This window comes from Schistocerca americana, chromosome 9, assembly GCF_021461395.2.
Source record: "Schistocerca americana isolate TAMUIC-IGC-003095 chromosome 9, iqSchAmer2.1, whole genome shotgun sequence".
Taxonomy (NCBI): domain Eukaryota; kingdom Metazoa; phylum Arthropoda; class Insecta; order Orthoptera; family Acrididae; genus Schistocerca; species Schistocerca americana.
This window is the reverse complement of record NC_060127.1, coordinates 95,795,575-95,816,797: the sequence shown is the minus strand read 5'-3', so window position 1 is coordinate 95,816,797 and position 21,223 is coordinate 95,795,575. Positions and strand designations below refer to the sequence as shown.

The following is a 21,223-nucleotide window of genomic DNA, read 5'->3' as shown; positions in this document are numbered from 1 at the left end:
AAAAACACAACTGAAAAAAATTACAACTACTCAGAATGCCGTTTCTGTTCCCCTTATCTGCAGCGTAGCCAAGTCAATTGGTATAGGTTGGAATGTTTTTTAGTTAATCACACACTGAACATTTTCTTGGTGCTTTTTTTGTTTCTAAGTGTTGTGAAATTTTGCTTTCGCCACCACAATACACAAATGTCACATTGGCAAAAGAGTACAAAATGAAATACTCGACTTTTCCTACAATCAATAATGCATGGAAACTGTTCCAAACATTGCTTTAAGAAAACAGAGCTATATATATTTTGTCATAATAAAAAAAAACAAGCACTGAATCAAAACACTACGAATGTCACGAATAGGATACACATGAAATAACGGCTTACACAAAAATACAGCCTTTCAGGTTTCAGATAACAAAATAACACAAATAACCATTCATTTATACTAATTATAAAACAATGATTAACAAGCAACTTCACTTAAGCACAATGACAACAGACAAACACAAGGCCAAACAGAGCACAATACTCAGCAATACGAGTAGGCCTATACATTCTACAAAATGTGTCGGAGAGGAAAAATAACAATCTTTATACACATTACACACACCTTGCTGATTTCTATAAACTTCTACAGGTATATCGATTAGCAATGACTATGATCAAAGGATTTCAGACCATTGGTTAGGGAAAAAAACTGACAACAATTAGCTACAATCAGTAGAGATATTGGAATAATCAGGAAAGTGGAAAATCAGGAGCTTCACCCTTAAATCTGGAGAACTGGAAGTTGTGCATCATGATTGTATAATTTGTAGTCTATCACTGAACCAAAATGAAGATAAAGATTGAACTGTGGCATACGAATTTCAATGTGTACCTAAAATGCAGACATGTACCTCTAAACACGCAAAAAATAATTAAATACCTAGATTTTCTCAAGCTGATAATTAAAACTTTATGACTACCGCTCATAGAAGTTTCATGGTAAGTGTGAAGTATTTTAGAAAACTAAAGAAAAGAAAACTATTTGAACATTATCTCCACATCAAGATCACTGGAGAGTGGTCAGCTGGAGTACAGGAGAAAAACAGAGCATCCATTTAGGAACCAATCCAGCATTCACATGAAGTTAGTTATGGAATCCATGGAAAAACTAAAGCAGGACGGTAGGATAACTCTTCCCAAACACACGTCTGTAGTATTATCAAATGAGCCTTTATCACTGAACATTCATCATGTAGATGCGAATAAACCAGACAGCAACACAGAAACAAAAGTAAACACCAAATCTCTGAAAACTGAAGTTTCCACAAAGCAACTGGTTCCATACAACAATATTAAACATTACAATATCTGCGTACACAAAGGGAGAAGCCCTTTCTGAAATTCTTCAATGTGAGGATCTCCACAATGGAAAAGATATGAAGAAGAAACCATCAGAGTCTAGGCAACAGTTCAGCTGTAAGAAGGAAACTGTTGGAGCAACCATCCCAGCTCTCACACAGTTCGATGTATGCTAATCAAGGAATATCTAAATCTGAATGGCCACTGAGGGCCTCAGCTTCATGCCTGTTGGATTCAACTCCAATGTCAAACACCACACCACATCACTCAGTGGTAAAGATGGACAGAGCCCAAATTGAACAATGACAGGAAAAGAAGCATATGCAAAAACAATGTTAGAGATCAGCTGGACTGAAACACTAGAAATTTAGCAAAGAATATGAATTTGTGGCGTACCCACTTTCATAAATTAATTTTTATATAGATTGCTTATTGCAGATGTCCATCAAGTTTTTCTGGAGACAACGAGTGATGTCTATCATCAACAGAAAAAACTCTTAAGCTTCTGCAGCCATTGTCAGTGACAGTAAAATCTGTGTGAGATGGCCACATCATTTCCCACACCTACAAACTCAATGTTTTAAGCCTTCTGCTAGAAGGTAGAGGACACAAAAACAGAGTCTGTTTTTGTATAAGCAGTAGGAAAGGGGGAAACGATGAAGTGTAATTGCATATAAGATATTAATTTCAAAGTCTTGTCCGTTTGTTGTACCATCAAGTAGATAACATACAAAGTTTCTGATAAGCAAATACTCTTGACAGTAATGTTATGGTTGGAACAAATGGAAACTGGATATGATATATTCCTCTAAAGGCAGCTTTTGTAACACTTCTCTATGTGAGTGATGGTCTGAGAGACAAACAACACTCAAGTCAGTGTCTACCAGCAGTTCATTCACTCAACCTCTAATTTCCCATGAAACAAGCTCACAGGGGCTTCTGATCTGCAATTCCCATTTATCTGAAGTAATTGTCATTATTTAAAGAACCTCTCTTAAGAAGGGATGTCTTCTAACTGACTTAATTCTAAAAAGAGAAGCAGCTCTCCTACAGTTGCCCAGGAATTTGGGCATGAGTAAACTAAAATCCACGTAGAAAATTTACCACTTCAGCAACAATTATATCCTGACCTTACACTATCTTTAGCATAATGCAACCAAAGGAAGTTTCAACAGGTGTTATCACGGTGTGTTCAATTCATTGTCAGGAACCTCAACACTTTTTGAAGTTCCTTATTATCTTACTTTCCACAGCCTTCAGGATCTTGTTAATCTTAATAACCGAATAGCTGTCCAAACAAGCAACCACGTCAAGGGCTACCTCTTTCAGCCCACACAAAGAGTACTCCCATCCTTTTCCAAAACCCTCACACACCAGTAAGCCTTTTATTACCTGGTAGAGTCCTGAGTTTGGTATGAAAATGTTGGTGATGCTGTGCTCCCTGACTATGTACTTTTCAACTGAGAGCAAAACTTGTCCTGTAGTTCTAACTAACAGAATAATCTTCCTCTTATTAACTTTTCTACCATTTTTATGTTTACTAACAACAGTGAAGTCTGTCACACTGTTGCTGCTTCTAAAATTACAGAAAGCTCTTTGAGAAATGATTGAACCTACTATTAGCATTAAAAATAAAAACAGTAAATTTTTCTCTCTTTCAAATGGTCTTCCTGTCAACTGTCAGTTATCACAACACTTCTCTGTAAGAGAACATTCTTCTCCAACTTCATGTGTTTTTTCATTCACAGTTTTACATGATGCCTACTTATGTGTGCATATTGTGGTCAGCTGTGTGTTATGATTACTTGTGTCACAGATACACAGTTGGTCCTACAGTCTACAAGCATTGCATGTGACAACTTGTCAACTGAAGTGACTTGTGTTTCAATGGCAGTGTGCAGATATTCTTTACATCACAGATAAGCTACATTAACACTGATATTACGCCCTATTCTCGTTTCCTCAGATCACTTGAACTTATTGCTAAGTAACTCGCAGTTTAGAATGGAGAGAAGCAACTGAGCAGAGTGTGTCGGACAGCTGCCGCGGCACTGCTTTGCGGCCAGGTATAGTGGAGCCAGGGAGTGGTGTGGCAGCTGGCAGGTTCCTTTCACTTCAAGGACAGCAAATGTGCAAGCCAGCCAATCTTCAATATTTCTCAAACAATTTTAAAGAAACCATTATTTAAAATTATTTTTGCACATCTCATAGCATCATTCATCAGCTTCTTGATGCACAGCTTATTACTTCCTTAATCATCATAGTTATCGTGATAGTCCAAAATTGGTTAAACTACTGCAGGCAAGTCGAATAGTTGGCAATGAATAATAGAGGTCGTTACGAATTCACGTTTGGTGCACATTAGGTCATATGTTATTATGTACCAAATGTAATTAACACATTTTACTATTCTTTAAACTTGGGATGATATCTTTAACTCACTCCATTCTGGAAAAAATGGATTATATATAGCACACTCCATTCCACTTATGAATCCAGATGATAAAACGAGAATGAAATATTTACAACTCTCTTGTATCTCAAACTGTTTGAGATATCAAAACAAAGTTTTTGCAAATGACAGCACACAAAGAAGAGAGTAGGTTGCCATATGGCTACTGTGCGTAACTTCCTTACCTAGTGTGATAAAATAACTAGAGATTTTTTTCAATGGGAAAATGTAATTTTTTAAGCATCACTGTCAGGTGGTAAAACGAAAATTGTTACAGGTTTCTAGGAACCAGTTGTCCAGATGTAGCTCTGACATTTACAATAGGACGCATAACCATAGTAAGAATTGTGGCGTCAAAGCCACACCATATGAGAGTGCCTTCAGAAGATGAGTTCGAAATACTGTAAATGATTTATGTAACACACAGAATTTTCCAAATGCAGTGAAAACACATTTGTGTAAAATGCCCAGAAATTTCTGATACAATGTTTTATAGTTATAAACATTTTCATTCAATTGTACAACAAGCAGATGCAAATCCTATCAGGAAACAGATTATAGTCAATGTTGGGGGATATGGGAAGGAAAGCGAAAGTGGTAGATTTCATTGTGCTAGTGTATTTTGCCTGATGCAAGATGGGGAGCTTAATATACTGAAAGACTCTACTACCAAAGAGATGAGTTGTAAAGCCTCTTTTCCCTGGAAATTAGGCACATCCAATGTTGAGTCATTTTATTAAATATTAAAATCAATGTAGTTTAGATCCAGGGAAAGAATACTTCAACAAACTTCTTCGATACCATGCTGCTATCAAGCGTTCTGCTGATCCCACTTCCTCAACAGTAGAACAAAAAAAAAAACACAAGCACCAGCAACAGCACTGACTATGCTACATGCAGCACTGTTGGCATTGTCTGAATGCAGCCGGATTCACTTGAATGTTCTTGTCGGCACTCTCAAAAACAAATAAGTCAGCTTCACTCAGTGCCACTCTGCTGGTATAACCATGTGCACTAAGCAGAAATGGTTTGTTTCGCCAGCAATGCTTTGCACACCTCACTGCTCTGGTTCCACCACGACGCTCCACTATTACCACAGCATAACACATTCAGTATTTTTTTTTTTCTTTCCAAGTTGAGAGTTTTCCCTTGTGCAGTATTAATATTTTCAACTGAGATTAGTAAACAATGTGATAACATGCTGACAGATCGGTGACATATAATGTTTGAGTTATGAGCATCAAGAAATGACTATTGTATACGAAAATGCTAGCAAAACAAAAGTTGCCAAAGTAACAGGACCTCGACCATGGAAAATTTACAATTAGCATGGTGTTATTAATGCCTCAAAGCCTATTAAAAACTTGAAAATATACTTTCACAGTGGAACACTACAGGTTTTCACAGGGATGCAGAGCTATGACATAAGAGGAGGAAAAAAAAAAGATGCATTCACACCCTTGGGCTGTGCAACAGATAAGTTGGTCACCACTGTCTTCATTTCTCTTTCCTTCTTTAATTGCTTCCTACTGGAAGACATTTGTGGGTTTTGACAGCTTGTTACAAAACTACCAACTCAGGCTGCACAACAGATCTATCTGTGTCTGCAAAACTGCCATCAAAAAAATAATAATTTGCAAAGCAGAACAGCAGTATTGTGATCTTCAATACACCAGATATCAATACTATACTTACAAGCATCTAATAAGCAGCACACAATCGAAACCACCACCCATATTAACTGCATGACCTACTGTTAAAAAACACTAATAACACTAAACCTGATCTCACACACACACACACACACACACACACACACACAGCAAAAGATAATTACATATCATAAAGTGTCAAACCTAAAAGAACGTAGCAATAGCTCACATTGTTCACTAGACCCTTTTAATCATGCTAGTGAAGGTGGGCAAGACTGTAAGTAAATAATCATACTATGCAGCTTCAGTCAATATTATTACATCAAAAAGAGGTTTCATCCAGCATATTCAAGCTGCTGAATATTAGTGTTTCAAAATTGTTTAATAAAGATCATGTTTATTACTAACTGCAGTTAGTTTCCATTATCTTACATTACGCCCAACACAATTTTCGATAAAAGATCCACAGTTTCGATATATGATCCACGGCTGACACAGTCAAGTTCTGAGACATATTTCTATACATAACCTTTATTTCATCATCATTTACAGTATTTAATGTGTCAGATGTGTTTTAATTTTTGTAACTATCATAATTACAGTAATATCTTCATCATGAGAAACAAAGGAGAATGACACTAAAGCCCATGAGCTTTGGGATGGATAACACTCCAACAATGCGCACAATGGTGATTACTGAAACTTGTTCGAAGTTGACAGCAGTGTGAAAGTTCACTATATGAGACTTGGCCAACACTGACCAAATTTATGTGGTATTAAGCATATGATAGCAGGCATAGATAGCATATAACTGAGCCAGAATATTCCGACAGTACACTAATGGTTTAATGACAAACAGTGTCAACTTGTTTTTGCATATTCTAAAATTTGGAAGAAGTCTTGGCATCCTTTACAATGTATAGGTTCTCTCTTGGAATGAAAGTTGGCCTAAATGTTCACTGTACACACATAGTGAAACTAGACCACACTCCCAATATGGATCAATATCGTAAAATTCCGATTACGGTGCCGAAATTTATACACATAATAAATACACTGTATCACATACGCTGATAGTACTCTGTGGAGAACCGTCATTATATGTGAATGATTTACGAACTCACCGTTGTGTTTCCTTGCCTTTACTGATGTCTCTGTTCCATCTTTTTGGCCACGGGATGCAGTCTTTTGTGGTGATGATTGTGCAGCCAAAATTCTTTCACGTGCTCTCTATGAAGCAAACATACGTAGCATGTATACAAAATTACGCTGATTCATTTATAACAATTAATTTTGTTATTTACCTTACCTTGTCATGAACTGTTTTTGCATGTCTCAATATTGCAATGACATCTCCTATCAACGTAATGCCCATTTCCTTTAGTATTTCTCTGTTCAAATCCAACAGCATATTCCTCTGTATGCGATTATCATTGAAAGTAATAGCATAATCTGCAGCAATTGCTGCAGGAATTCCTGCTTCCCGGAAGAACTTAACCCAACCTTCTATAGGAAGAAAACATTTCTCAGTTACAATTCACTAATTACAATCAATGAAAGACATTTAAAGTGGGAGTGGCACGACAATCGAAGGTTTGCTGGAATAAATGTTAGTTAATTTATAGTGAGAGCGTAGTTCCCATGAGTGATGTTAAAATTATACTTTTTAGTTCACAAGTAAGTATATGTCAAAATATATTGATGTTCACTGCAGAATTGTTTACTAAACAAACAACTACAGGAATCGTAAATCAAGGGTTAGGGCGTACAATACAGTCACGCTCTCATCAACTGCATTGAGCTAATAATGTCTTGAGAATTGAAAACACTGTTTTTCTTCGTGAATAAATATTTAATTTTCGTCGTACTCACCAGTACCCCTTTCAGCCATGTTGAAACTGAGATTACGATAGTCTGTGTTTTGTTTGTTGTCTACACAAGTCAATTCCGTTCAAAACAGTCATATAGTTCGCATATTAAGCTTCCTGTAGCCAAGCTTCTTCCGTTATGCATTTCTTAACATTCATGAATAGGATCGAACATTTCACTTTTCAGGCACTGTATCTTCAACTGATGCTGTTGGTCATCGTTTCCGGTTCCCCCACTACTTATCCCCACTCACTCTCAACTCTAGCTGAGCGAGAGAAGAACTGCTAGGAGCCCTGTAGGAGGGTTTGAACGGTGACCGAGGACGCCCTGCCTCGATATTCTTGCCGTGGAAGGGACTTTCCGCAACGATGACCGAACACGCAGTGAATAATATAGACCAGTACGGGGATGGATACATGGAACAAGAAGAAGAATGGGAGCGAGAAGGACTTCTCGATCCAGCATGGGAAAAACAGCAGAAAAAGGTATGTAACTTCAGTCTATTTTTTTCCCAGAGACCGCGCCTTTCCCAGCCGATAACATGAAGCACGTAGTGCGCCAACGATATTCAAAAATTTGTTTGGTGGTCGTTCCGTAATGCAAAAATGATGTTAATATGTAAAGGTGATCGCATTCAGATAATCGGCGAGAAAGTAATTTTAAATCTGTGCGATGTATCCAGAGCGCATAGAAACAGCAGTAAATTGATTTCTGCTAAAATTACTGTATCAACGATACAAACATACCGGTAGGATTTTGTTGAGATAAGTTTTCGCACAAGATCGGAACTTCGCCGATCGGCTATTCGATGATAGATTTCTTTGAAAGATTTTCCTGTGACAATATATATGTAAATTAATATCAGGTCTTCGAAGGAGGCCGGTTTTGAATTGTAACTAAAGTCACTTCTCAAATCATGTTAAAAGGTGTCCGAAATTTGTTTTTGCGTGTATGCAAGCACGAATAATTTAGTCTTGAAATTGTTCATTACTGATAAATACTCTAACTGATGTCACATTAAATCGGAGAGCACTGGTTAGTTAACTGTACTGACTCGCCTGTTGCTTAAAGTCTGTCCCTTTTTTTTTTCTTTTAATTTTCAACGGATAAATAAATCATATATGCATGTATGAATGTGGTGGTATTGCTCGTTGCTCGATTGCATAGTGTGTAAAAATTCAGAGCGGACTGCTCTGAATAAACAACGCGACATCACACAGTGAGAAGACAACACATCCAATACGAACCAAGGACTTTTTCATCACACACGCGTGTTTTCAACCATACGATTCTGGCAAATAGTTATTCATTCCTTTCTGTTTCAAGACTCGTTGAATTAGCTTACTTCCTTGGAAATAATTACCGATCGTTGTCAATGTTTACAATCACCACTCCCACGCAATCGTGGTTGATCACCTATAAATCTCTACATTCTGATCCACATGTAACGTTCCTCAGAGTCTTTTTGGTATTTCAGATGGTGTGTGTGTGTGTGTGTGTGTGTGTGTGTGTGTGTGTGTACATGCGTGAGAACTTCGCAACATGTACTAGCCATATATTTTAATGCTGAATCGTGAAATTCGTATTTTGGGATGGAATTCGTGACAGGTTATCAATAAGGTCCATATACCTTTAATAAATGTTATCTTTAGTGATTTTCCCGTAAATTTAATTAATCGGTAATGATTTTTAAGCCTGTTTCTACGCATTTTGTGCTGATATGTGATACATCAAAATATTATACACAGTGAACTACTTTATAAGTAAGTATTATTTCTGATTAAAAAGATATGATTCAGTTGATAATCTTAAGAATACCCGTGATTTGTGTAACGTTTAACACCCGAATTTGCGTAAAAGTACCACAAAAATTTAAATCTGCTCTGATGTGTCTTCAGGAAATTTGATAGGTTCTTTAAATACCAAGACAGCCTTCAGTTTATATTACTCCCAAATTTTTTTTGTTACTGGGAGGTTATCAAAGTCTACCACAGATTGATAAGTGAAGGGATGAGCAACTTCGTTAATAAAGTTGGAAACCAAATTCGAAGTTATGTCGGGTGAGGCTTGCCAGTTCAGGAAGAGGGGGTGTATATGATTTTGAGGTTGATATGAATATCAGTTTTTGGACATCAGTTTACCCTTCATGGAACGATCTGGTTTGGTTGACACAAGCCCGTAATGCTGTTTGGCACGTTCAACAGAGATCACTTTTAGGTTCACGATACTTTGTAATATTATTGTAGTTTACAACTTTCTTCTTGGGAGTCACGTTTTTTTTTTCTTCTCAGGTATCAGTCCTCTTCGTTGGTAGCTTTTTATTTATTTATTTATTTAATTTTTTTCCGCAGTATACCAACGATAGTGTAGTACATGAGCTAAACATTTATTATTCACATAATGTCATCAAATATTTTGAAGTTTAATCCCAGCGTCAATTGCATCACTGTTTCTTTATTTCTTTATTGTGGCAATTTTGTCATTGTTATTAAATTACAACATTACGCAAGTATTTAATTTTATTATTTCCGTCATGCTAAATACGTTCTTGAAGCAAAGTACAGTCAGTGTTCGTTCTGACGGGCACCAGCTATTCATATAGCGATATACGGAAGTTTGGGTTGTTTATTCTGCGTTCCTTTAAATCACTGCTCCATCTTTAATGTGTAGTACTTCAATTAATTCCATTGGGAATGTACTGAGGAACTGAAAGCTACCATACTGCTGAAGGCAACGTCCTATAGACAGATTCATTGTTTCCCCGATGAACAGTTTGCGTAATCTAATAGACGAAACACAGAGGTTTTAGGTCGTTTTACCGTTATGTAATGACGGGTCATTGGATCTCACTTAGATACTGTAAATTTTGAATGTATAGATTGCGTGGTATACTACAGAGTTTACGCCGAGCTGGAAAAAAAAAAAGTATGAAGATCATAGACCCGTCAATTTCGTTGCACGGCTATGATTGACGCTGTTCGAATGCGATGAAAGTAAATACAATTCGTTTAAATTTCTACATTTGAAAATTAAGCATTGCGCATGCAGTATAGCATTGACATCTCCGTTCGAGGTGAATGTAAATAACGAAGAAAATGTGCTTACATTTTGGAAGAAACTAGTCACCGGGTCAGCAGGCCAAACGCCGCTGTTCGTAAGTAGGCGTGTCCATTCCTTCTGCCGGTATGAAGAATCGACCAGACCAACTGACGGTAGGGACAGCTGCAGTTTAACATGAGATCCGCACCACGAAAATCTCACATCACATAAATCTGATATTTGATCTACATCTGTGCGAAAATGATCTTTATGTATTCTGTAGTCAGAATTGAACGTAAAATAGCTTTTTGATCGTGCCTCTAACGGCAAATAGTGCACCGAAAACCAAATTCAGCATTAAGTATATGAATATACGAGAGTCGGAACAGTAAGTTTATATGGTGTAGGTTTGTCTCCCTATACTCCCTCCTCCATCCCCTGATCCACTAATAACGATCTACTACTTGACTTCGCGTTGAATACAGGAAATTATCGTAACTGAGGATCGTCAGAAAATTCAGGATGATTCAGCAGTCCGTACCACTGTCGTTTTATGCAACCCAAAATGTTACAGGTGGCCCTCATAACCCACGTGCGGGATTTTCAGATTCTTGCGGTCGCTACGCGCAAACAATTACTTCTCTAAAAAAAAAAAATGAATAGAACCTCTTCGTAGGAAATTTAATGTAGTTAAATTTGTGCAGGAATACGTTGTCACCAGAGATCGCAGGGCACCCTATTCTAAAACTGTACAAATATTCACAATTACATGAATTATTTCCCAGTTTTGATCTTCTTTTGTTGACATTGACTGACTTCATTTCATACCGCCAGATTAGTCGAGCACTTATAAATCATAAAATTGATGTTTGTGTGAATTTTAATAACGTAAAATAATTGCATCGTTGTATTCGCCAGGCCTTCTGACAACGAAACTATTGTGCTTGTAAGGGTTAAGTTTGGATCGAATTGTCGACGTAACTAGTTTTGGCGTAAGGTTTACAAAATTCGTATTTCGTTCATTAACCTCACGGATACGTTTAAATTAATGATGTGAATGACGTACCCGACTATGCAGAGGGCTTAATTGCCCAATGAATAGACCAAAAACAATTTAAGGGAATAGTTCGTGCAGTTGGAAATTTTTGGACAGTGGTAGGAATTAGTGTCACAAACAATAATACCAGGCGCCACGAACAACATACCAGAAATCGTGACTGGTGAGCGATGAGTGTGGAGTGGAGCAGCGTTTGGAGGTCCCTTTTGTATGTCTTTCTTGAATAACTCGAACGCAGTGGCCTCCAACAAAAACGTATTTCAGTAAAAAATCTGAAGATACAAAATTTCCCACAAAAAGGCCCTGCTCAGTTTTCCTGCAGGACCAACAGTTTGTGCACAGCGAGTGAAAGAATATGAACATCTTGCGCGTGGTTTATGAAAGCCATGTCCATATTGCGAGTTGCGTAAAACGTCTGCGGTTGGGCAGCTGACTCATCCTATATACATCGCAAGGCACTGTACATAGCGTGACGGAGGGTACAACGGTGCCAGAACAGTGATAGCTGAGTCTCTTATCGAATACAGATTCTCCAAATTTCCAAGAGCGTTCAGCGAGAATTGCGTCGCCTGTCTTATAAGGATTCCCAGTTTTAAGTTCTTCGAGCATTTTTATTACACTTTTGTGCGGGCTATGCCTATCTGTTAGATCTTAGCAGCAATTATCTCAATTATTTCTATGTCTGTTGCTTTGCTTACCTGATAAGGACTGGAACAGTATTCTAGAAGTGCTCCCACTAGCGTCTTCTACGCTCGCTCCTAGAATCCTTCCAACAAATCGAAGTCTTCCATTCTCCTCGTCTAAAACTGATTTTAAATATTTCCCCATTCCTGATCGCTTCGTAATATTAACCCTAAATAGACTTACTTAGGCCTGTACGATTCCACATGCTTAAGATGTCCACCACTAATCGTATAATGGGCTGCAATCAGGTTCCATCCCCTTTGTCGTTAGTAGTAGCTTGAATATATTTTTCCATATTTTAAAAGAGCTGTCATTTAATACACCATTTGACAGTTTCGCACAACTCTTTCGTGTTCTGTTCTCAACAGTTTCGTCAGAGAAGTATCTTACTGCGATGCTGATCCTATGTGATAAGTCACTAACGAATATTGAAAACATTAGCGGTTCTGATACGCTTCCTTGGGGCGCACATATGGTTAGTATCGTTTCTGTATAACTTTTCGCCATCCATTATAGCGTACTGGGTTGTATTAGTCAAATATTCTTCGGACCGATCGCGTATTGGCGATGATAATCCGTACGATCATGTTTAGCAGTTGGTTGCTTGTGGAAGGAGACCAGACAGCGTGGTTATCGGGCTCATCGGATTAGGGAAGGATGGGGAAGGAAGTCGGCCGTGCCCTTTCAGAGGAACCATCCCGGAATTTGCGTGGAGTGATTTAGGGAAATCACGGAAAACCTAAATCAGGATGGCCGGACGCGGGATTGAACCGTCGTCCTCCCGAATGCGAGTCCAGTGTCTAACCACTGCGCCACCTCGCTCGGTGTTTAGCAGTCCTCAACGTGGTACAATGTCGAACGCTTTTGGAAACCTAGCATCACGAATCCTCTTGTACACCTGGCTCTTATTGTTTTGCAGGGTTTCGGGTATGGATAAAGGAAGCGATATTGCACACGAGCGGTTTTTCCTGAATCTTTGCTGATTGAGAAAAAAACAATCGCTACGTGCAAATAGTTACTCCTCTAGAAAAAATGAATAGAACCTCTTCGTAGGAAATTTAATGTAGTTAAAACTCAGTTTTAATCTGCCAGGAAGTTTCATATCAACGCACACCCCGCTGCAGAGTAAAAAATTCATTGTGGAACATCCTTCCAGGCTGTGGCTAATCCAGGTCTCCGCAATATAATTTCTTCCAGGAGTGCTAGTCCTGCAAGTTCCGTAGCAGAACTTACGTGGAGTTTGAAAAGTAAGAGATAAGGTACTGGCGGAAGTTAATATGTGACGACAGTTCGGAGTCGTGCTTGGGTAGCGCAGTCACTAGAGCAGATGTCCGCGAAAGGTGAAGGTCCCGAGTTCGAGTCTCTGTCCGGCACACAGTTTTAATCGGCCAGTAAGTTTCACATCGGCGCGCACCCCGCTGCGTAGTGAATAATTAATTTTGGGAACATCCAAATGGTAGAGCTTGCAATACGCTCGAGGATCCTGTAACACACGGACATGAACGATATTGGTACGACGTTCTGTGCACCTGATATTTTATCCTACTTGTAAACAGGATAAACTGTGCTTTGTTATTCCAGTGACATGGAACAATAAGCAGGACGACGTACAGTATTTTTTTTGTTGGTGTGGTACTGGAAAATACCTCTTGAGATGGATAAATTCAAGGTAACTGACTTAAAAAGGAATATAGGTAAACCTCTGGAGCAGTCACAGCGGATAATGTTAGGGATGAGCGGATAATGTTACGAACATAAATGTAATTCAGCGAACATGTAGAATCGGTGGTAGCGAAGGTGAACACGGGATTAAGATTTTTTGTGAAATAGAAGAAATAAATTAAAACGTCGTGCTTGATGCAGAAGTTTTACTGCACGAACAGCGAAAACATAGTAGCCAATATACTTCAATAACTATATGAAATATTGGAAATAAAGTTTTTTGTCGTTAGATAGGAAACTTGAAAGTGAAACCGTGTCCCTGCATAGCCGCTTAATAATATATATTCCGTTGAGATACGTATTTTAAAAAAAAAATGGTTCAAATGGCTCTGAGCACTATGGGACTTAGCATCTGAGGTCACCAGTCCCCTAGAACTTAGAACTACTTAAACCTAACTAACCTAAGGACATCACACACATCCATGCCCGAGGTAGGATTCGAACCTGCGACCGTAGCGGTCGCGCGGTTCCAGACTGAAGTGCCTAAAACCGCTCGGTCACACGTATTTTCAATAGTCTTTTATTTAGAGATACTAGTCGATTAGAGGTTCAAATCTCATATATCTTTGTTGCTATATCAAATTCAGCTGTTACGGAAAAGGAACAATTGTTAGTAGAACACTTAACTCATCTTTTCTCTGATCGTCGCCACGGAACGTACTAGCCTTGCAATCGCTCCTGTTTTGTGATTGATTAATAAGAGGTGAGCTTTCGTTTATAATTACGTTGTTCATAGTTCGTCTTTAAGTAGTTTAGCATTTTAATTTATTAGTGTTGCAGTAGCTTTATTCGCATGTCAAAAAAAGCGTACGTGATCGCAGCTAACTTATTCAAAATAAAAGGGTGTTTGTTAAATTTGTAGGGACAGGGGCATTTATTTGCGGGACGGAAAAATGTATTGCAGAATTCAAAGACGCGTCACTAGGGTAGTAAACGGTCGGCGTTATTCGAATGAAGTTGTTAATTAATTGCCCAGAGATTTTAAATGGCCATCTTTGTGGTAAGCAGGCCTACTGTTTCGTAAAATTTGAGAACCTTTATTACAGGCAGATGTGCAATGATCCAAGAGCATATTTTAGGTTGGAAAATTTCTGAATGAAATAAAGCTTGCCTTTATTGCTTTTCACTATGTTTTGCATGTTGCCGTTTTTCCTTTTTACTCTGATGTATGCCGAACTTTCTAGATCAGCCACTTCCTTCTAAAGCTTTTTTTATAATGACTGCTGTGATTTTTATTCCCTAGACATCAGTTTCTACTATCATCGATTTGTATGCTTCAGTCAAACTGGCCAACATTAGTGTTCCAAGCCAGTCATCATTGATATCAAATTTAATATTTCTAAATTTTCGAGCAATTGCCTTGATTTTGTTCACATAATCCCTGACTCTTTCAAGCGACTTCAGCGTAGTAATAATATCCGTCAATGGTGGCACTCGTTTGTTTAAGGGGAGGTTGACTATCTTTGGCCCGAAAAAAAGCATGTTGTTTGAGAATTTTTTTCTGTGTTATAAATATCAATATCAAATTTGGTCAAAATGTTTATTGATATTTCCTCTACAAACTGGAATTTCCTCTACAAACTGGAATTTTTTCGACCGGAAATGTCGAAGAGCAAAGGCGGAAGTGCCGTCGGAACGAAACAAAATTTCGATGTAGACCTCCACGTGCGGTATGTCACAGGTCAGCCAGCTCGTGTGAAATCAAAATTGGGTTGACGAAGTATATAAGATTCTTTAGGAGTTGTACCTCGCTTAAATTATTTGGACCATAGGAAACAAAATGGCGGCCATTTGAAAAAATAGGGTTGTTCATCGATTTTTCGACGTTGTCGACCAAGTAAAATTATTTACAGTTGATGGAGAGGAATAAAAGTGGTACTACTCCTACACAATTTAGTTAGTTTCGTCGTAACCAAAGAATCATGCCAATCGGTTCAGTAGATTTGAAGTTACCATACCGCGCGATAAAAAGTCATTTATAGAAAAACGCGTTTGAAGTTTTGGCCACATATAAATGCAATATTATGCAACTTACTTTCAATCTGCTATTCCGGGTCCATGAACTAGCCCTTCCTCATAGAGGGCGTTCTGCTCGATCTGGGCCATCCTGCGCTGCTCCAGAGCCGCTCGTACGGCCGGTGACAAGCGGTTTTCGGCCGCTTGTATCCGGTGGTCGTCTGAATGCTTGGCGAGCTGCGTCGAATAGAGTCCCTGAGTGACTTCCATCGTTGTCATGGTCTTCAGAATTGCTGAATACCCTTCGTTGAAACTGCTATCTGCCAGGAAAGTCGCAATCTCCACGGTCTTCGCACCAGAGTGCAAATCCTTGGGGGCTAACTTCCAAGCGCTGGTACAATAACTGGTCCTGCGAAAGAAAACAAAAATGGTCCGTGAAAGAGGCCGATTTCAGGCAGTTGCATTTTTTTTATTCAACCGCGAATAACAAACATTTCCGTTCCGTATTCGGAAACAACGTTTCAGGGGTGGATTCTAAACACTTTTATGGATCCAAAAATGCAATTTAAAAAAAATAGATTTTTTGAACCAAAAGATAGTAAACCTCCCCTTAACCACTGTCTTAAAAGCTTGATCTAGTTTTTAACAGACCTTGTTAGTTTTTGGTACATCTTGTATGTACATGTAATTGATTGGACGTAATAATAAAATTAGCTTCGATTTTGCCTTGACTACTTTGGATTAGTATTGATACCGCACATACAGTCCCAGAGTTTTTTGTGTTCTAAATAGACTTGTAATTAGACCTTCCAACTCGCATAGATATAATGTTCGGTGAGTTTCTCGATGTAGTCTTGAATTCTATTGTAACTTCACAATTTTTTTGTGTGAAATACGGGAAAAAATACGAAGTAACATCCCACGTACTCGGTAGCTGAAGCCACTTATTTCGCGGCAGCTCAAAGGGACATGCCGTATCTTTGGGCTTTTCACTGAGTTTTAACCACTTTGTTTAATTGGTAACTTCAAAATGCTTCGTGAGCTCTCCTATCATGAAGAGAATTTTATGCGGCTATTTGTAATAAAGGAAAAGCTAACTAATTCTTAAACGCAAAGACAGAAAAATGTTATACATAACATACAATGTAACTCGAAGTCAGTGAATATTTATATACGAATAGCCCGTAATCTTAAGAGATGGCGATGGCATGTAGTAATATCTAAAACGAATTGCCTACTAACGATGCTGTTGTGAACGCTAAAGAATAGTCGTTGGGCGGTCGCAGGGACATTCAGAACTACTCGGAAAAATTTCCACTTGGAGTTATGAATGGTAGCTGTCTTTAAAAACAAGATAATGCCTGTAACGAAGAAAACCCTATGTCAAGATAAATGGTGAACGTATTGCGCACGCCACGTTATTTAAGTCTTTAAAGCCATACTAAGAAGCTATATGAAATGGAACGATTACATGAAATCGGGATTAGAGAATGTAAACGGAAGACACGGATTTCTTTGAAGGATGCAGGAAAAATTCCCTATATCGGTCGGATAGCTCGAAGAGTTATCGAGAACTGTTCCAGCGTTAGAGTCCTTATCAATTAGGCATGACGACGGAAATCGAAGTCGGAGATTTTTTTCCACGTCTCTGGGATGGACAGCGTGAGGATGTTGCTGGCGCGATGTATCCGCTTTTCAGCCATGGAGGTTGGAATGTTTTTCTGTTTTGGCACAATTTATTTACTCATTCGGGTTCTCGTATTCTTTTTGGGTTTCATTCAATTTCTAGTGGCATATATGACTTGGTTGAAGTTTCTATTATTTCTGTTTTCTTTTTGGTGGAAATAGTCGCCCTGGCATTTGCCTTACAGCTGCAGTAAAACCACCTGCGCTGCTACGGTGCTAAAATGTCGGCATAGCCCGTATGAAAGTGTAATAGAGATGCTCGCCGACCTTTAATGGGAAACTGGAGGAAATGTAAAGCTGCGAGGCAAAGTTTGAGAACCGGTATTCTACGTACGCTTTGCAGCAGTTCTAAAGTATCGATCACGTTCGTGTGTTCGTGGGAATTAGATGAATGAAATTAGATCGCATATGAAGACATATACAGACTAATTTTTCCTAACTTCATACAAGAATGAATAGGGCAAGGAATCGCCAACTTAATAGTATAATGTACCCTTTTTATTGTATTGCCTTTCGGGGCCTGCCTATGTAGCCCTCTCATAACGGGATGTCATTTATGACGACACGAAGGTAAGGACAACGCAACACCCAGTCCCCGAGCGGAGAAAATATTCGATCCGACTGGCAATCGAACCAGGGCCTCTTCAGTTAGTAATTCGTCGCGCTAACCGCCCAGCTACCGAGGCGTATCGTAAGGATATATCTTCCTAGACATGTTGTGCGACATCTTTGAGGAGTATTTATGCAAATGCGGGAAAAGATTGAACTGGTTTTGGTAGGAGCGCAGCACTTGATATCAAGTACTCAGAGTCTTTCTGCGTGGAAGGTGCCCCTTCATGTACTGATGGATCCACATGGTTGTCCGGAGCATGAAAAATGTCGGTACATCGATTTTGTAAATGCACTTATTTTTGTACAAAAGCAGATTTCTTTTTTCGGGAATGGTGTGTCTCGCGCTTTATCGGCTGTTACGTCGATTGAATATCTAGGCGTAACGTTGCAAAGCGATATGATATGGAACCAGCACACAAGGTCGTTTCGGTTTATTGCGAGTATTTTAGAAACATGTAGCTTATCTATATAAAAAAGACTTATAATCACACTTATGCGATCCATTCGTGAGTACGGTTTGTGTTTTGAATCCACTCCAGATAGGGTTAAATGAAGACACCGAGGCAATTCAGAGGCGAGCCGCTAGATTTGTTACGGATAGGCTCGAGTAGTGAAGGCAGCAGAGGATCAAGTAGGTAAACAGACGAGGGCTAATAGAAATCCTTGGGTAACAGAAGAAATATTGAATTTAATTGATGAAAGGAGAAAATATAAAAATGCGGTAAATGAAGCAGGCAAAAAGGAATACAAACGTCTCAAAAATGAGATCGACAGGAAGTGCAAAATGGCTAAGCAGGGATGGCTAGAGCACAAATGTAAGGATGTAGAGGCCTATCTCACTAGGGGTAAGATAGATACTGCCTACAGGAAAATTAGAGAGACCATTGGAGAGAAGAGAACCACTTGTATGAATATCAAGAGCTCAGATGGCAACCCAGTTCTAAGCAAAGAAGGGAAGGCAGATAGGTGGAAGGAGTATATAGAGGGTTTATACAAGGGCGATGTACTTGAGGACAATATTATGGAAATGGAAGAGGATGTAGATGAAGATGAAATGGGAGATAAGATACTGCGTGAAGAATTTGACAGTGCACTGAAAGACGCGAGTCGAAACAAGGCCCCGGGAGTAGACAACATTCCATTAGAACTACTGATGGCCTTGGGAGAGCCAGTCATGACAAAACTCTACCATCTGGTGAGCAAGATGTATGAGACAGGCGAAATACCCACAGACTTCAAGAAGAATATAATAATTCCAATCCCAAAGAAAGCAGGTGTTGACAGATGTGAAAATTACCGAACTATCAGTTTAATAAGTCACAGCTGCAAAATACTAACGCGAATTCTATACAGACGAATGGAAAAACTGGTAGAAGCGGACCTCGTAGAAATGTTGGAACACGTGAGGCAATACTAACCTTACGACTTATCTTAGAAGAAAGATTAAGAAAAGGCGAACCTACGTTTCTAGCATTTGTAGACTTAGAGAAAACTTTTGACAATGTTAACTGGAATACTCTCTTTCAAATTCTGAAGGTGACAGGGGTAAAATGCAGGGGGCGAAAGGCTATTTACAATTTGTACAGAAACCAGATGGCAGTTATAAGAGTCGAGGGGCGTGAAAGGGAAGCAGTGGTTGGGAAAGGATTGAGACAGGGTTGTAGCCTCTCCCCGATGTTATTCAATCTGTATATTGAGCAAGCAGTAAAGGAAACAAAAGAAAAATTCGGAGTAGGTATTAAAATTCATGGAGAAGAAGTAAAAACTTTGAGGTTCGCCGATGACATTGTAATTCTGTCAGAGTCAGCAAAGGACTTGGAAGAGCAATTGAACGGAATGGACAGTGTCTTGAAAGGAGGATATAAGATGAACATCAACAAAAGCAAAACGAGGATAATGGAATGTAGTCAAATTAAATCGGGTGATGCTGAGGGGATTAGATTAGGAAATGAGACACTTAAAGTAGTAAAGGAGTTTTGCTATTTAGGGAGTAAAATAACTGATGATGGTCGAAGTAGAGAGGATATAAAATGTAGACTGGCAATGGCAAGGAAATCGTTTCTGAAGAAGAGAAATTTGTTAACATCGAGTATAGATTTAAATGTCAGGAAGTCGTTTCTGAAAGTATTTGTATGGAGTGTAGCCATGTATGGAAGTGAAACATGGACAATAACCAGTTTGGACAAGAAGAGAATAGAAGCTTTCGAAATGTGGTGCTACAGAAGAATGCTGAAGATTAGATGGGCAGATCACATAACTAATGAGGAGGTATTGAATAGGATTGGGGAGAAGAAAAGTTTGTGGCACAACTTGACTAGAAGAAGGGATCGGTTGGTAGGACATGTTTTGAGGCATCAAGGGATCACAAATTTAGCATTGGAGGGCAGCGTGGAGGGTAAAAATCGTAGAGGGAGACCAAGAGATGAATACACTAAGCAGATTCAGAAGGATGTAGGTTGCAGTAGGTACTGGGAGATGAAGAAGCTTTCACAGGATAGAGTAGCATGGAGAGCTGCATCAAACCAGTCTCTGGACTGAAGACCACAACAACAACAGGCTCGATCAACATGCGAGTATTACGGAGACACTGCGTGAACTCGTGTGGGAATCCCGGGAGGTAAGAAGACGTTCTTTTCGCGAAATTGTAGAGGACCGGCATTTGCGACTGACTTGCAGAACGATGCTACTGCCACCAACAGGAAGGTGAATAAGTAGCGGTGCTACAAGATATCCTCCGGCATGCACGGTTAGGTAGTTTGGGTCGTATGTATGTAGAAGTTACTGCTTTTTGGCAACACACAAAGGGCTAAGTGAACGGTGATCGCTATGTGACGTGCATCCACAGAGAACTGGATAATACAAGATCTTCAGAATTTCAAACCGGAGGATGGAACAAAAGTGGTATTGTTGAAAACAGTCATAAAAAGCTAAAACACTTGTGTTTGGGAATTTTTAGGCACGTTTCACCGTGTCGGAGATAACATCATATGCTTAACCAAAGAAACTGTGCTTCTAGAGAAACAAATATTGACGAGCTAGAAAGCATTTTTAATGTGCAAAAGATTGTTTTAAAATTTCCGTTTGCAAAATTTGTTTTCTCTTTTTAATACTTGAATTTGAAATTTGTAGAAAGAAAAGTAACTGGCTGTGTTCG

At 38.9% G+C, this 21,223-nt stretch overlaps 2 protein-coding genes across 3 annotated transcripts in view; one reads left to right on the top strand and one right to left on the bottom strand.

Annotated features, from left to right (window-relative positions):
• The window catches only part of LOC124550608 (uncharacterized protein C19orf47 homolog), a 44,820-nt gene extending 37,290 nt beyond the window's left edge, over positions 1-7,530 (bottom strand). The window contains exons 1-3 of one of the 2 annotated variants that reach the window (XM_047125327.1): positions 7,317-7,530; positions 6,754-6,950; positions 6,569-6,674 (exon numbers count right to left, since the gene is read on the bottom strand). In XM_047125327.1, the coding sequence (XP_046981283.1) occupies positions 6,569-6,674; positions 6,754-6,950; positions 7,317-7,335 (322 nt within the window). In that variant the 5' untranslated portion in view covers positions 7,336-7,530. The remainder of the gene's footprint in view (positions 1-6,568; positions 6,675-6,753; positions 6,951-7,316) is intronic. The other variant, XM_047125326.1, reaches the window with a different exon arrangement.
• Positions 7,531-7,567: 37 nt separating this feature from the next.
• The window catches only part of LOC124550607 (alpha-actinin, sarcomeric), a 470,999-nt gene continuing 457,343 nt past the window's right edge, over positions 7,568-21,223 (top strand). The window contains exon 1 of the mRNA XM_047125325.1: positions 7,568-7,798. Coding sequence (XP_046981281.1) covers positions 7,682-7,798 — 117 coding nt within the window. The 5' untranslated portion in view covers positions 7,568-7,681. The remainder of the gene's footprint in view (positions 7,799-21,223) is intronic.